This window comes from Mytilus californianus, unplaced genomic scaffold (genome assembly GCF_021869535.1).
Source record: "Mytilus californianus isolate M0D057914Y unplaced genomic scaffold, xbMytCali1.0.p SCAF_4, whole genome shotgun sequence".
Classification (NCBI taxonomy): Eukaryota; Metazoa; Mollusca; class Bivalvia; order Mytilida; family Mytilidae; genus Mytilus; species Mytilus californianus.
The window spans coordinates 79,533,159-79,550,737 of record NW_026262690.1 but is presented as its reverse complement, the minus strand read 5'-3'; the positions used below and the strand labels follow the sequence as shown (position 1 = coordinate 79,550,737).

At 29.4% G+C, this 17,579-nt stretch overlaps 1 protein-coding gene across 1 annotated transcript in view; it reads left to right on the top strand.

Moving 5' to 3' along the window:
• Positions 1-6,880: 6,880 nt before the first annotated feature.
• Positions 6,881-17,579, top strand: part of LOC127737092 (uncharacterized) — a 32,887-nt gene continuing 22,188 nt past the window's right edge. The window contains exon 1 of the mRNA XM_052247625.1: positions 6,881-7,482. Coding sequence (XP_052103585.1) covers positions 7,341-7,482 — 142 coding nt within the window. The 5' untranslated portion in view covers positions 6,881-7,340. The remainder of the gene's footprint in view (positions 7,483-17,579) is intronic.

The window sequence follows — 17,579 nt, the reverse complement described above, 5'->3', positions numbered from 1 at the left end:
TGTTATCGTCAAACTTTTCCCCCAAAACGACTAAACAGAATGAAATTATTTTTGGGCAAGAGCTTGAAACAGGGAAGTTTTAACGTGTGAAAACTTTTAAGGTATGTCAGAATCGTAACTTTTGTCTACTGATTTATTTCAATACTGTGGATTCGTTATTAATCGTGGGAAACCATTTTTTCTAGGATTTCGAGAGTATAAGTAAACATTTACTTTAGGTCTGTATGGAGACGTTGAATAAACACGAGGTTAAATATCAACGAAAATACAATTTTTTCTTAATCCACAAAAATTGGTATCCAAAAAAAAAAAGAACCTATGTTTTGTCGACACACATTTCTCCAGTTCTACTGAAGAAAATGACTTCATATTTGGTTAGCAGCTGAACAGTTAGAGTTGTAACGTATGAGTCTTTTTTGTTCTCTCGGACACCTGCTTCTGTTTTCAGACACCTTTAGTTATGCTTTGCATTACAACGTGTGCATTGTTGTTGTAATGTTTGTATTAGGTTTTTGTATTTTCAAATACTTTGACTTCGAGTATCTCTGAGAAGCAATGATTGAAGGAGTACGCATCTGATGCAGTAAAAATTATATCGCTTAACCTTATTTGTCATGTTTTTACTCATTTTCGCACATGAAAGGCCTTTGAATTCCACAGAAATATTTAAGAAGCATTAGAATATTAGATTAGAGTACGCAAAGGATTTTTTTAATTGTTGCGTCTTAAATTGTAGCAATATTTAAATCATTGAAAACTGAAACTTGTATTTCGTGATAAACATGCCAAGTTCAAAGCAGCAGTTTCTTCTGTACTTTTTTTTATAAGATTCCATGATTTTTGAGGATTTGCATTAGTCAAATCTATTATAAAAATTAAAACATTGTGTAATATGGTCATCAAACGAACTAGTTCTTCCTGCATGATAGCCAATGGTACATTTTATATAGCTTAATACCAATAACAATAGCACTTAAATTAAATAAGTGTGCATTTATACATGCTTATTCAGTGATGTTTAACTTTAAACTGAAGATTAACCAAAAAAGTTATAAGATACACATGGATAGATTCAAAATTACATGTCGTCGCTGAATATCAACATTTTGAAATTGAATACTAAGCAAATGAAAAATATCACTTTCAACTTTTTGTTCTACGATATCACAAATTTGCTTACGCACACGTACTGAGTGTGTGTCGAATAGGTATATATTTATTACCGAGACAATGACTGAAATGAGATTTCGTTGGGTTTTTTGTTGTTAAGTAAAATCAAGTGTTGAACACCATGGCCTTTTGAATGTTATTCAAACAATTGTTGACAAAAACACTACACGGGAAAACTCAACAAAACCAACCACAAAAAACCAGTGGCAATATATGTCATTTCTAATATACTTATCTAATGGTTACACTTTGTAACATTGCCACCAGGAATTGGGTTCCACCGAAATGTTGAGAGAGGACAAAATATATGTTTATGAATAAAATAAGGTGAAATTTTTTTTCAAACAAACTCCTAAAAACTTAAGGAGGTGTCAGTGTCAAACTTCCCTTTTTGTAGTACATTTTAATGAACAAGATACCTTAATAATTTTACTTTGATCTTGCATCAAATCAAGTCAGATTTGCTTTTGTTTAACGATATACTTTATGATCGAAAACATATTTTTTGATTTTCGTGGATTGATATTTCAGCTAACAGTCGGTATTCCAAAGGGCACTTATAATGCATAACTTCTGGACGTTTTATCTTATTTGCTCATATAAAGCAGAATTCATAGAAAAACTTTCTAAAAAAAGAATGTTGCAAAATCTAAAATTTCACATTCAGATATTTCAATGAGTGCTTATAACTCGTATATCCCAGTCTACTTGATATTAAGGATATACTACCAAAGTAGAATATTTGCTTGATATCTTGATATTTTCTGGAACAAAGTGTCCATGAGCAGTGGCATCGAAATAATTCCTAGGAATCTGTGGTGGAAGCTAGAAAAAGTACAGATAACATGTTGATAGTTGCAGCTGGTCGAATCAAAGCTCAAACTGGCCAACCTTTCATCGATTTAATCATTCCTAGATATGTGTAGTGATAACTCGGGAAAATCATTGCATGTATTACGTGCATTTACAATTCAGGATAATCATTTAATGCTTTCCATACTCCATTTTTGACACAATCCCTCAGTGTTGAGTTAGTTACAAGCTTGACTTTAAAAACGGTTCAATCATTTAAAGTGTTTTATTTTCTTTCGCTTATTGAGTTGGCACTTGCTCTATAGATTGATATATAATGAAATTAAGATTTAAATGACAAACCATATATAAAAAAAAATACTGAAATATAGTTATTAAAATGGACAGCTTAGATATGACTTCCAAGGTGTAAAGACATATGAAAACGAAGTGTTTTGAAAACATTGAAGGTAAAATTCACACGGTTATAGCTGAACTTACTTCTCTTTCTTGGTGTTAAGAAATGACACGAATTAATATCCTTGAATCAGTCCTCTCTAAAAGTGTCTATGACTATAGCTTTTTATGCATGAAAAGCATTTTCTTAAAATAGAGAACAAAAATAATTGAGGTTTTGATTTTATACACCTTTCTAGTATTTTTGAAGACTCCATTGTCCAAAACTTTATACCATTTTATTTGGACAACATAGAACAACATGTAAGTCCGTATACGTACAAAAAGGCAAGTAGAAGTTCATTTTTTTATATGTACATCAGCATAAAATATAATTCTCGTTCAACACATGACTGTTAAACATTAAAACCTAGAAATAAAACTTATGGCCATGTTATTACAGGGGACCTATACATCGTTCTAGATCGACATTTTAAACATTTAAACCAATGAATCTTCAAACTAGACTACTAAATGAGGATTTCACAAAGACCACAAACAAATAGAAATCGAGCAAATGTAAACCAAAGATAACAGAACCGGATTCTAGGGCTTGCTTTTAAAATATAAATCTAAAAAAGGAATATACCACAATAAGTTATTAGGTCTCGTAGTAAAAACTTTTGAACGTCCTGGATGGAGGGAAATTTAATTCATAAATTACTATAGTAAGTTTCGAAATTTTTTGTTGTGATGGCTTTTCTCTCTCGTTTATTTGTGCAATGATCTTTATTTCAATTAATTTTTTTTTATTTAAAAAAACTTATTCAATAAACGAGTTTATGATTTTTTTATTAACCTTCTCTATATTATCTTACAAGGTACTTGACAAATTTATTTACCTTAAGTGAATTTTTTGAAAACTTGTTTGACCTTATTAAAAAAAAATATTAGAAACAATATCAAAGAAAAGTAAAATAAAAAAATATTCCAAGGAAAATTCAATACGAAAAGTCTCTTATCAAACTGAGACGTGATCTCCAAAACTATCAAATCTTGTCAATTAAATACTCTTGTGAACAATAAATGGTATGTGATAAACCCTCTTTACATTATTTTAAAAGATACTTCTCTCAATTTGACAAATTTATTGATCTTAAGTGAATTTTCGAAAACTTGTTTGACCTATTTAAAAAGCATTTTCAGAATAAAATATCAAACTGAGACGTTATCTACAAAACTATAAAACCATGTCAATAAAATACTTGTGTGAATTGTAAATGGTACGTAATGGGGTTTGGCGTTTACCTAGGACTGGTATCAAGATGTAAGGCTGGCGAGAAAAAAAAGAAAATATGGAGATGGTAAAGCTGCTATTGATTTAGAGATAGTTGAAGGTTAAGGTAAGGAAAACTTGAATGGTTCAGTGTTTCTGTAGTTCCGTTGCCTTCCTCTTATAGTTGATGTGTTTCCCTCGGTTTTAGTTTGTAACTCGGATTTGTTTTCCTTTAATCGATTTATGACTATTAAACAGCGGTATACTACTGTTGCCTTTATTTTTTTATATTCTGTAAGAATCACACTTCAATAATATAAAGGAAAGTATTGGTCATGAGCGTCTTATCAGGAAAAGATGCCTTTCCACTGTCTCAATCTAGTATTGTATAACAGCATTTGAATTAGGATGGCTTCGATGATTAACACATTCAAATAATCAACCTGTCATTTCTCAACAGTAACATAACCATATGTCCTATCGTATGGCGTTTACATATCTAAATCTTGTTTACATTATAAAGACTTCATTACTAGGAATCTGCACCTGACACAGGCACGGATTACACAAAGTTATGAGGAAGAATGACTGATTTCGACACAACACATTTGAACAGCCAACATCACGAATTGGTGGAAGCTATATCTAAAATCACAGCCGGCATGTTTAGCGGTCTCTAGATACAGAATTGTTGATCTTCAAATTTGGCGATTGTGTCCTATTCCCAATTGTGACATTTTGATTGAATGTGGATTCGCAAGAAAGGAGATATATGCATAAGGCAAGACGCCTTACTTTTGTATGCACCCGATTTTGCTCTTTTTGATTCCCTTATCTTTTGTTTTTAACCTTTATTTGTATCTTCTTTCTTTATTTATGACTTTTTAACCTCGATAAACTACTGTTGCCTTTACTTGACAGATGATATATCTATACTTTTGATCTTTATTTCATATTGCAATACCATAAACGGTCCCAATTGTATTGCATCTTAAGCTAATCTAGACAATTAATGTCTCTTCGGTGATACTCAATGACAAATATCTAAAAGTTCAAACTTAATACAAACGTTGAAAAGCTGATCAAACCAAAAAGGACCTAAAGTAAAGCAAAATCCAGACAAAGAATCAGAGCTACTCATGAGGGCGATACATTCATTAATTTAAAATGATTTCTAAAATTTTGAAACCATTGTGATATTTGCCAAGGGAAAATTCAATGACCCTAAAACATTTGGTACATCAACAATGCTACCTGAGATGAATATTCTGACAATAAGCCGAAATTGTAGATAATGTCATAATATAAAAAGAAACTGAATACAAAAGACCATAACAAACAAGGAAAACTTTAAAGTTATAACAAATGTATTTTATAATATAAAACTAGTTGGTAAGTGTATTAACAGATAACCCATTAGATTTACTTTCAGCAATGGAAGTTTCATATACCAGTTAAAGAAAACAAATAAGAACATTTAGAAAGGTCATGTTTAACAATATTTAAAGAGTAAAATAACAAAAATACCGAACTCCAAAGAAAATTCAAAACAGAAAGTCCCTTAACAAATGACAAAATCAAAAGCTAAAAATCAAAACTTGATACAGGCATTTCCTTGTGTAGATAATGGTGGAGTTAGCCTGGTTTTATAGCTAGCTTAACCTCTGACTAAGGACACACTCCTGTATCTCCAACAGGTGTTTAATACATGGTATCAACCTTTAATCTGATCATGTTATCGTCTTGAATATGCATGAGAAATTTTACTTTGAGTAGCAAAAGAGACAGAAGGTACCAAATAGATATTCAAATTAAAAAAAAACTCAGTCTTGGTCATATGGTCGCACAGTATATTTCGTATTAAACTTAAAACAAAAACAAAATAGCATAATTTACATTTTAGATGCTATCATTACCGGTAAATTTGTATAATTTGATGATTAAACCTGTAAAAGTTATGATTTTTAAACGATGATTCTTTCTTACAGTTAACGGCGATGTGATATTAGTTGTATTGGCAGTAGAATAAAACAGGGAAGATTTCTCATCTAAAATTTTAAGCAAGGCACATAAAAAGAAAAAGTAAACATATCAGGTTGATAAGTTTGTATTCTATCAATAAAACAATATCTTTGACTGATATGTAAACTGTACTTTGGTTCGCTCATTTAACTTTAGTCAATGACGCATCCTTGGACAGATAAAAAAAAACAATGTTACTCATTATATAATATTTGTCAAAAATGTAGTTTAAAAGGAACAAAGAAGCTATCGACTATTATACATAATGTTAAATAATTCACTTCTTATGCACCACTCAACTTTTAAATAAATGTGCTTTATTTGACATTTGTATAAATTCTGAAAATTATGTAATTGCGATAAGACTAATACTACAGCGCCCTAGGGCACATTGTTGATCATCTTAATTACGTGTTATAGTGTTCTTTTTATTTTTCTTTGTATATTTTTAACCTTTACTGTTTAGTTCATTTTTGGTAATATCCGTTTGACGTGGCTCGGTATTAATACATCCCGCCATTGTGCTATTGTGCTATGGTCATTTTTTATATTCCTGTCTTTCATTTTTCTTATGTACTTTTATAGAGTGTCTACATGCCATTTTGTTTTTCTTTGTTGACATAGTTTTTTTTGTAATTTTTTATTTTATCAGAAAAAACTCCAAGCATTGAGATACATAGATATATAAATAATTTATGATATAAGTATTAATATTAAATTTTTCAATAGCAGTCAAAAGTTAAAATGTTAGGTACGCTAATTTTATGCATATATATGGTAATTATCTACTAAATCCTACTCATCTTTTCGTTGACATAGTTGTTAGTTTTATGGTGATTAAGATAATAACACAATGTTGACATAGTTGTTGGTTTTATAGATTAAGATATAGATTAAAATAATAACACAATGTTGACATAGTTGTTGGTTTTATCGTGATTAAGATAATAACATAATGTTGAATGCTGTACCCCAATTTTTGACATGTTTACCTATTATGTTTGTTTGATTTGTCACACATTGTTGTCAATATAATGGAATTTTACGCGACTGTCATACAAGTGAGAGGTTTAGCTAGCTGTAAAACAATGTTTAATCTACATTTTTTCTACATAAGACAATGCCTGTACCAATTCAGGAATATGACAGTTGTTTTCCATTCGTTTGGTGTGTTTCTGCTTTTGATTTTGCCGTTTGTCAAGGGACTTTCCGTTTTTAATTTTTCTTGGAGTTCGGTATTTTTGTTAATTTACTTTTTTTCGTGAGAACAAAAACTTTAATTTTCATTTAAACCAAAATGAAAGACGCATCGATTTCCACATCCATTGCCCAATCATGCCGGAACACTAAACAGTGGAGCATTTTTTTAAGTCAATGTAATGTCATTGTTTGTTTACTCCTGCCTGTTTTGTTTTCTGTGCTTAGTTTATGTTTAAACTTTTATAAAAATAATAATACTTTATCACAGTAAATTTAGTGTGAATAATTTCGTTTCGTTTAAGTTGTAACGTAAATCTTTAGTATCAATAAACCGTCCATGTGGCACCTTTGGACACCATTTGTAATTTAGGGTGGTAGAGTTAAAAGCTTTGCAGAGCAAGTGCATTTTTAGCTGCTTAACCACGTCATTTTATGTACCAAACAATTTGCATTTATTTCAGTTTCATACATTAATTCTGAAAACATGAGTGACATTGATCCAAATAATTTAAGAGTTGCAGAACTGAGAGTTGAATTGAAAGCAAGAGGACTCGTCACAAAAGGAACAAAAATAGTTCTTGCTAGACGACTTACCAAAGCATTGAAAGAAGGAAAAGGCGAATCAGGTAGGAACCATTTATAATTTAGACCTAAGTTGAAATTGGTTTTTATTGTTTTAAAGGGAAAAAAAACTTGTCGTTTTTAGTTTTGATTGATTGGTGTTTTAACTCCCCTTTCAGCACTAGCCATTATTAAAACATAGAGCACTAGTCCTTATACTACCATTCTGCAGCATTCTTTCATCTTACAACTAATACCAATCATACAAATCCTACATTTACTTCATTATATATAACACCGTATATCGATACCTAGTATTCAACATTTATTTTAACTGTCTATTCAAAAATTCAATAATGTTTATTTGTAGCGTTTGCGGATGGATTCCATTCCTGAAAACGCATTCAACGAAGTCAAAGTTTTTTATAAATAAAATAAAAAAATACGCTTGCAATTAAGTATATATCGCAAAACAAAATAAATGAATTAAATCACTCACAGAATTATACAAAACTTCACGCAAACCTATCACACAAAAGACGTATAAATAACTTCATTATAATGCCGACATTTTTTTACATTTCACATAGTTAATCATCAGTTGAATTGCTTCCTTCGTTTTATCCGTATTAAAATTCGTCTCTATTATATCATCAAACTCCTTAAAAAGTAGTCGCAAATAATGTTCATACCTTGCATCCCGTTTATCAACCGCTTGTTGTTTTATTTCATTTTCTTTACTATGTTTACGTTTCACTATTTGTTTACGTTTTTCTTTACACTCGATTGTCTCTCCTGTAAATTCCTGTCGCTATCAATAACCTGTTTCACGGGTATATCAACCGTAACTTGTTTATTAAATGTACATCGTTCTATATTCTCATCCACGTGTTCAGTTGGAATACTATGTGTGAATGAAGAGGCTCCCAAAAGGGGAATGTCTGTATTCATTGTACGTTCCTCGCATTCATCCACGGTACACACATCAATGTTCATATTATCAATATCAATACTTTCAATATCATCGACGTTCAAACCTTCTGTGTTACTTTTAGTGTCATTAAAAACGTTTATTGTCTCTCCTTCTTGCCGAGCCAGATTTACTTTTTACCTGCTTATTTATATCCGTATTCGAAAACATGATCGAAATTCTTGTGTTGTCATTATCACCATGGAAACTATACGTCATAATTCCATATTCCTGACATGCACATTCTATTGCCTTTATTAAAAACTTAGGTAATCTATCCATAACGCACAATCACAATTTTCATGAATAAAACAAATTAAACCAAGGGTGCCTCTGATCAGGTGCTGTTTTTAAACAACAAATGAATCTTTAAATTTTTTCCCCTTATACATAGTATTGTCCAGTTGTCAGTGAAACCAGAAATAGCTAAAAAGGTGTTTTCAGTTTCATTTTTCAGATGGATATGTTATGCATTTCTTCATATATCCCTTCAAACTTATCATTTTGGAGTATTATTTGCAGTATTTGAAATCTATTGGAGTTAATGTGCATAAAATATTGGGATTTATTTTCACTTCTTAGATGCCATTTCATTTTTCTTCTTAAAATGTGACTTGTTTTTTCAAAGAATGGATTGTAAGGAATGTACCAAGGAGGAAATAATTCATTCAAAATGTTTTGTGTGGCTTTCACATGATGATTTACATGTAAAATTCGAAATAATTTTGGAGTATACCTTGCAGTGTTTCTTCTTTGAAATCTGTTTAGATTTTTGTCCTTAAAAACACTATTTTCATTCAAGGGAGTTCAATTTTTATAAGATGGGATTTAGTTAATGTAAAAGGTAAAAAACAAATTAAAACTGGAATGCAAGTAGGGGAAATAAGTTAATCCAACATGTTTCTGTGGCTTTAAATGTGATTTTTAAAATAATCATAACATTCTGGATCGAAAATGAAAATGATTTACCTGCTTAAATGGGATATATATCATTTAAATGAAATAAAATGTGAATACGGTGTATATAGTCAAATCTAGAGATATAGTGAAAAATATAAATAAAGTATTCCAAAAAATTTGTAAAGTGAGGATAATTATTTTGAATGTGATATTGGAAAAAAAACAAAAATTACAAAATTCTGGATCTTATATAAAGACTCTACCCCTGTTTAATTGGGATATATATCATAGGAAATTAAACAGAATACCGTGGCCATAGAAAAAATATATAATGATATAGTGAAAAAACGTAAACAATATTCCAAAATGTTGTTTAATTAGGAAAATATTTTAAATTCTTTCAAATAGTGAAACTGGAATACTGGATGGGATATCAAATATCAGTGTCAATAAATAAATAAAATTCTTTCTTCATTCATGACTATTATTTTCATATTTCACTATGCATAAACAGTTTGTACAAGGCTCATGTCAATAAGTATTGAGCTAATGTCTAAATGAAGGAATGCACACATCTGGTGTTTAATAATCCTGGAAATTTATGGAAATTATAAAATAGTTTAGATTTCAACAAGAGTTTAAACAAAATATTTTGAGTTATCTCCCATTAGAAAAAGCCAAAGAGATAAAAGAGGTCTTTTCAACAATATTAAAGAAATCAAATCACTCATAGTATTTGGCTATGAAAACACTAAGAGGAAATGTAAAGCATTATACGACATGCAATTAAATACCCTGCAAGAAAAAAAAAACCATAATACATTCTTGTTCTGGCTTGCTCACTCCTAAAATTTGAAACGACAGTAAAATAAAAATCTCTCTTTTTCCTTCCAAATGTTGTGTTTCTTTGGCAATTGTATGGCCAATTACTTCAAGGAATACATTCATTTCAATGAAAAAGAAGAGTGTAATTACAATGTTTATTTCCTTTACTTGGTTTAGGATTCTCTAATGAAAAACATGGAGAAATGATTTTTTTTTAAATCAGCAGTTTTTAGCAAATATTACTGTGACTTGACTATAGGTGTTGATGTTTACCTAAACCTATTGTTAAACCAGATTGTAAAATTGACAATACAATTGGGACATTTAAATTGACCAGTTGATATTGTTAAGAGTTGAAAATAGGTAATCACTCATGCATTTAGAGTCAACCTTGATGCTGTCCCATCACTTTACCTGTTCAATTGTCAGTTTTTCAAAACTTATCCATGTGGCATTTAGGTTTCAAGTTTTATCTTTGTGAAATAACATAACATGCCTACAGTTTGAATAAGTATATATGGTATGAAAAAAGCTAGAATATCGCCACAATATGTAAAATTATTCCATGTTCTAATATTTGCTAAAGACTTTTTTTAAAGATTTATTTTTTAATTTCATTTCCCCATGTTTTTCTTTAGAGAGTCCTAAAATAAGTAAAGGGAATACACATTGTAATTATAGTCTTTTTCATTGAAATTGATGTATTCCTTGAATAATAATAATCTTTTATTCGTAAGCAATACAACTTATAGAATATAGATATTACAAATATTCAATTACATCAGTGAAATATATATAATACATTTAAACAATCAGTAAAATAATCATATAAGTAAGTATACCCATATAACAGTACAGCAGAGTATGATAAAATATAACACATATTAAGCATTTATAAATGAATTTAATTACGTGCCTTCTCGGCCAGGAATAAATACTTCCCTAAATTGTTAAGTTCCTTTACATTATGAACAGATAGCAGTTGTACGAGTTTAAAATTCGAAGGTTTTCTCCAATAATATGGTTTGATAAATTTCTTTCGAAGTTCATTATACTTTTCACATACTAAAATAAAATGATATTCATCTTGAATTACATGTTTATCACACATATTACAAAGTCTCAGATGTCTCTCAATATTATAAAATCTACCAGTTTCTATATTCAAACAATGAGCAGATATGCGGTATTTACAAATAAATGGTTTATAAATATAATTTACAGCATGATCTAAATAAAATTGTAACATGTTTGGGTCAAATACATATCTATACAACATACATTTTGGCAAATCTTCAAAAAAATGAGTTCATTTCACTATGAAAACTACCCTTTACTCTATCTTTAAATTCAATTAAAAACAAATCCACATTTTTAACACCCTGGTGTAACCATACATCCTGGAACCCATACATGTATAATATGTCTCTAATTCGACAGGCCCAGTTAAATTTGTCGTTTGGTTTTTTTTCATAACAGCATTTAAGAATACAGTTATCAGTACATATTAACTTAAACCAGTATTTTAACATTCGACAATATCTTTCTATAAACATAGGGTATCGTCCCAATTCACAATAAACCATATAATTAACAGAAGATGCTTTCACCTTTAAAATACGTTTTAAGAATTTCATTTGAACTTGTTCGATATCATCACATTTGTGATTTCCCCAAACTTCACAACTATAATTCAAAATACTTGCTACATACGTGTCAAACAATGACAGCATAGTTTCAAAATTAAAACAATCATCCTGCAATTTACTATACAAACTTAATAATGCTTTACGACCTTGGTTTGCTAATGATTTTTGGGTATATGTAAAATTACCATTATATCTAAATAAAATACCCAGATATACAAATTCATCACACATATCTATTGAATTTCCATTTAAATACCATCTCTCATTTGCTTTAACTTGACCTCTGTTTCTGAATACAACAATTTTTGTTTTTAAACAATTCATAAATAAGTTGTACTTATTAGAATAGTCAGTTAAACAATTAATCATCTTTTGTAAATCTTCAATATTTTCACTGAACAATACTGTGTCATCTGCATACATAAATAAATACAAGTTCAACATTTTTAACTCATAAGGTTGACATCCTTGACTAATAAGTTCTATTTCCATGTCATTTACGTACAATGAATATAAAAATGGGGATAATGATTCCCCCTGCATTAAACCAACATTACTATTAAAGAAATTTGAGAAACTACCATCAAATTTTACACAACATTTAAGTTTTGAATACATAGATTTTAATACATTTAATAATTTACCAGTTACACCTAATCTAATAAGTCGTAACCATAATTTCATATGTGTGACACTGTCAAAAGCCTTTTTATAGACTATGAAACAACAATAAAACTTTTTACAAGATCTCAAAGATTTTGAAATTAAAGAATTGAGAGCGAAGATGGCGTCAATGGTACCATAACCGGATCGGAAGCCGAATTGTAATTGGCCATACAATTTCCAAAGAAACACGCATTTAGAAAAAAAAGGAGAGATTTTTATTTTACTGTCATTTCAAATTTCAAGAGTGAGCAGGCCAGAACAAGAATATATATGGTTTTTTTTTTCTTGAAGGGTATTAACTTGCATGTCATATAATGCACTACATTTCCTCTTAATGTTTTCATATTCAAATACTATGAGTGCTTGGATTTCTTTTATATTGTTGAAAAAGACCACTTTTGTCTCATTCGCTCTTTCTAATGGGAGATAACTCAAAAGATTTATCTTTTACTCTCGTGGAAATCTTAATTATTTCATAATTTCCATAATTTTCCAGGATTAAAAAACACCAGAACAAATGTGTGCTTTCCTTCATTTAGACATGTGTTCAATACTTATTGACATGAGCCTTGTACAAGGTGTTCATGCATAGTGAAATATCAAAAATAATAGTTATGAATAAACTGGTTTATTTATTTATTTATTGACACTGATATTTGATATCCCATCCAATATTCCAGTTTTCATTATTTGAAGTAATACTATTTGAAGTAATTTTAAACTATATTCCTAATTCTATTAACTTGGAATATTTTCTTACATTTTTCACTATATCACTATATTTTTTTCTATATCCACAGTATTCTGTTTAATTTCCCCTGATATATATCCCAATTAAACAGGCACAGAGTCTTTATATTAAATCCAGAATTTTGTAATTTTTTATCATTTCCAGTATCACATTCAAATAATTATCCTCACTTTACAATTTTTTGGGAATATTTTATTTATATTTTTCATCATATCACTTGATTTTACTATATCCACAGTATTCAGTTTTTGTTTCATTTCCCATGATATATGTCCCAATTTAACAATATTAGATCCAGAATTTTATAATGATTATTTCCAATATCACATTAAAAATTGTTATCCTCACGTAATGAATTTTTTGAAATATTTTACTTTTATTATTCACTTTATCACTTAGATTTGACTATATCAACTGTATTCACATTTTATTTCATTTCCAAGATATATATCCCATTTAAACAGGTTACTCATCTTCATATTAGATCCAGAATTTTATAATGATTATTTCCAAAATCACATTTAAACATTTAAAGACCCAGAAACATGTTGGTTGAACTTATTTCTCCTACTTGCATTCAAGTTTGGAATTTTTTTAACTTTTAGATCTACTAAATCTCGTCTTATAAAAAGTGACTTTCCTTGAGTGAACACAGTATTTTTATGCACAAAAGTCCTAATTGATTTCAAAGAAAAACACTGCAAGTATACTCCAAAATTATTTTGGCTTTTACATGTACATCATCATGTGAAAGCCACACCAAACATTTTGAACTAATTATTTCCTCCTTGATACATTCATGACAATCCATTCAAAATCACATTTTAATAAACAAAATTAAATGCATCTAAGAATTGAATTCAAATAAGATAAATCCCAATATTTTATCCAATTTGATTCCAATAGATTTCAAACACTAGAAATAAAAATTCAAAATGAAAAATTTGAAGGGATATATGAAGAAACACATAACATATCCATCTGAAAACTGAAACTGAAAACACCTGAATAGCTATGTCTTGTTTCACTGACATCTGGACAATACTATGTATAAGGGTTAAAAATTTAAAGATTCATTTATCATGTAAATACAGTTTTAATTTTCATGCAGTTCCGAAAATGTTTGACTGATTTAGATTATTGGGTCAAAATTAGATTAATCATCTATATTGGGGGCTTAAAACAATGAAAACCAATAATATTTTCTTCCCTTTCAATTTTATAATAGAATAACCCTAGGTGAAGAAAAACTTCAGAAAAAAATGCTGGGTTAGGTGAATAAAAATCAGTACAGGTAGCATCAAGGTAGACTCAACTCTAAAAATACCAACTGGTCAATTTAAATGTCCCAACTGTAATGTCAATTTTACAATCTGGTTGAACAATAGGTAAAGGTAAACAGCAACTCCCAAAGTCAAGTCAAAGTAGAACATGAAATAAGTTTGCATCTTGTGGTCATACTCTAGCTTTATTCATTCCATATATGCCAATTTAAACTGTATACATGTTATGGTATTTAACAAAGATAGAAATTGAAACCTTAATGCCACATGAATAACTTTTGAAAGACCTATCCCAGTTACACTACAACAGTTACAATTGAACAGGTGATGTGATGGGACAGCATCCAGGTAGACTCTAAATGCATGAGTAATCATCTATTCATCAACTCTAACAATACCAACTAGTCAATTTAAATGTCCCAATTGTGTTGTAAATTTTACAATCTGGTTTAACAATATGTAAAGGTAAACAGCAACACATATAGTCAAGTCACAGTAATTCAAATAACATTGAATCATTATCAGATTTTAGTGTAGTATATGAGTGAATTGTAAAATTGATTTCAATCATATTACTAAATAAACACCCTCAGGGAACAACTAACCCACTCTAGTATAAAGTAAAAGGCAGAGTCAGGAACCCCAATAAATGGCCCTGTTAAGGTGTCAATTTTAAATTATTAAAGTAAATCTAATATGTATGCAATGATTAATGTATGAAACGAAAATTGTATATCTGCTTTATATTTATAAATCTATAAGCCTGAAATAAGAAAGTTTTAATTTTCGTCCATTTTTCTAGATATTTGTAAATTTTTCCACCTTCAAAAGGCTTCATGATTTTGTGCCACCCCTTGCCAATTGAGATTTTTATTAATAAGTAGAGAATATGGTATATAAAGAACATTTCAGCATACTATTTGTGGGTGAAGGGTGGCGCCACTGTTAATTTTTCAGAAAACTGTCATAAATTGTGTAGAATTCTGCCCAAATAAAGTTTTTACGAAATTCCCCTTCATTATGACGACACAATTGGTGAAAATATGTTTTAACTGAAACAATTGATCATTTTAACACATGTTTTAATCATGTTTTCACTACATTATCACAGTTTTGTTTAGATTTTTTGGGCCAAAATTATGAGTTAGTGAACCAACTCGTTTGTGTTATAATCTGAATAATTACTTTATCAATTAATGATTTACACATACATGTAAGTATGCTAAAATTACACTTTAAAAAAATAAATCATGAATAGTCAGTTTCATTACATTCAACTATGTTTTTATTGTAAATATTAGTTTTATTTTCCATATATAGAAAACGTCAAATTGAATACTTTGATTTGATGTTAAAACTTTGACCATTCCAGCTTAGACAGAAAGACAATTTGGTAAATATTTAGGAGAATAATCTATCAGTCTTATTTGAGAACTGTTCTGTCGGAAAAGTATGGTCCTCTTAAGATAAGGACCACTAAAGATTTGAGACTTTTGTTTTAAGAAAATTGCTCTATATCATCATTTAAACATTTAAAAACCTTTGTCATATCATTCATAAATATGAGTATAAGTGCAAAAATATTTCCATTTTCATATCATTAATTATTATCATGATTACTACTTTCAGTATTTTGTGCTCAAATCTGTTAAAATTGTCATGTCATATTTCATTTATAATGTTTTACCATCTGATATGATTTTTTAAACCACAATACAAGTACAACACTGGAATAAAATACTGGAACAAATCTTAATTCCAGTATTGTAGACAATACTGGTATACCAGTATTGCGATCGCCAAGTACAAGAGATCCAAATTGGAAAAATATATTTTAATCATACATTTATATTCATTGATAAAAGTCAATCCGGTCCGTTCACACTGATTCACGTTCGCCCTGGGTCCGTTCTCTCAAGCTGGTTTTTTTTATTCTATTTTGTTATCTTGTTATCTAATGTAAATTATTTGATTAGAATATTATTATGTTTGTTAAAAATGTCGCCGCAAATTTATTGTAATGCTGCTACTAGATAATAATTATTTTTGATTTGCATTGAAGTGTACAGGAATACAAGACATTTAATATATTAAAACAACTGAAAATCAAGTTATCTGTATGTATTTATCTTTATTGATACATTTTAACAATTTCAAAACAATCATTAATAGTTATAACAAGATCCAACTCTTACTAATAGCCAGCAGCATTACGCACCAGATATATCCTAGCACTACTAATTTAAAGAACACTGAATTGAAATATTCTAATAAACTAAATGCTCAAAAGAGCCTGTGTCGCTCACCTAGGTCTATGTGCATAGTCAACAAAGGAAACTCTCCGACATTGTAGACGAGAATAGAATTCATCACAAAAATTTCTTTTTTGTTGATCTTGTATTGCTGATCATTTAGTCTGTTTAGTTTCTCTTTATCTTCTTAATTTTTGCTAAAAACACAAAAGGGTAAAAAAATCTTCAATTAAGGGCAATCACTCCTATAAAGAGTGACAGTCTACGAACTATATCAGTAAAGTTTGACTTGTTTGTAGATCGTGCCTTGCTGATCAAAATTGTTTTTAAACTTTCTATTTATCTTTCATGATTTTTATCATATAAGGCAAAACACAAACTAATTGGTAAACATCGTCATTAAAGGACAATAAGGAGTCGTCTGACAATTTCTTCTATATTGTCTTAATTGTAGATCTTGTCTTGCTGATCACTTTTGCTAATTTAACCTTCTATCTATCTATTATAATTTTTAATATATGAGGCATAAACACAAAAACAAAAATGGCAAAAATAGTCATCAAAGGGGAATAACTCTAACAAGGAGTCGACTGACGATTTAGACCATTCGACTTATTTGTAGATCTTTTCTTGTTGATCATTTTTGAAATTTAAAGTATCTATCTATTATAATTTTCAAGGTAATAGGCAAAAATGAAAAAATGGTAAAATTTGTCATGTAAGGCTAATAGCTCATATAAAAAATCGCCTGACAGTTTTGACGCAAATAGACAACTGGTAGAGCTCTACATTTTCTTTATCTATAACGGTTTTTAAAATAATAGACAAAACTTGCATTTTACCCCATGTTCCATGTTTAGCCATGT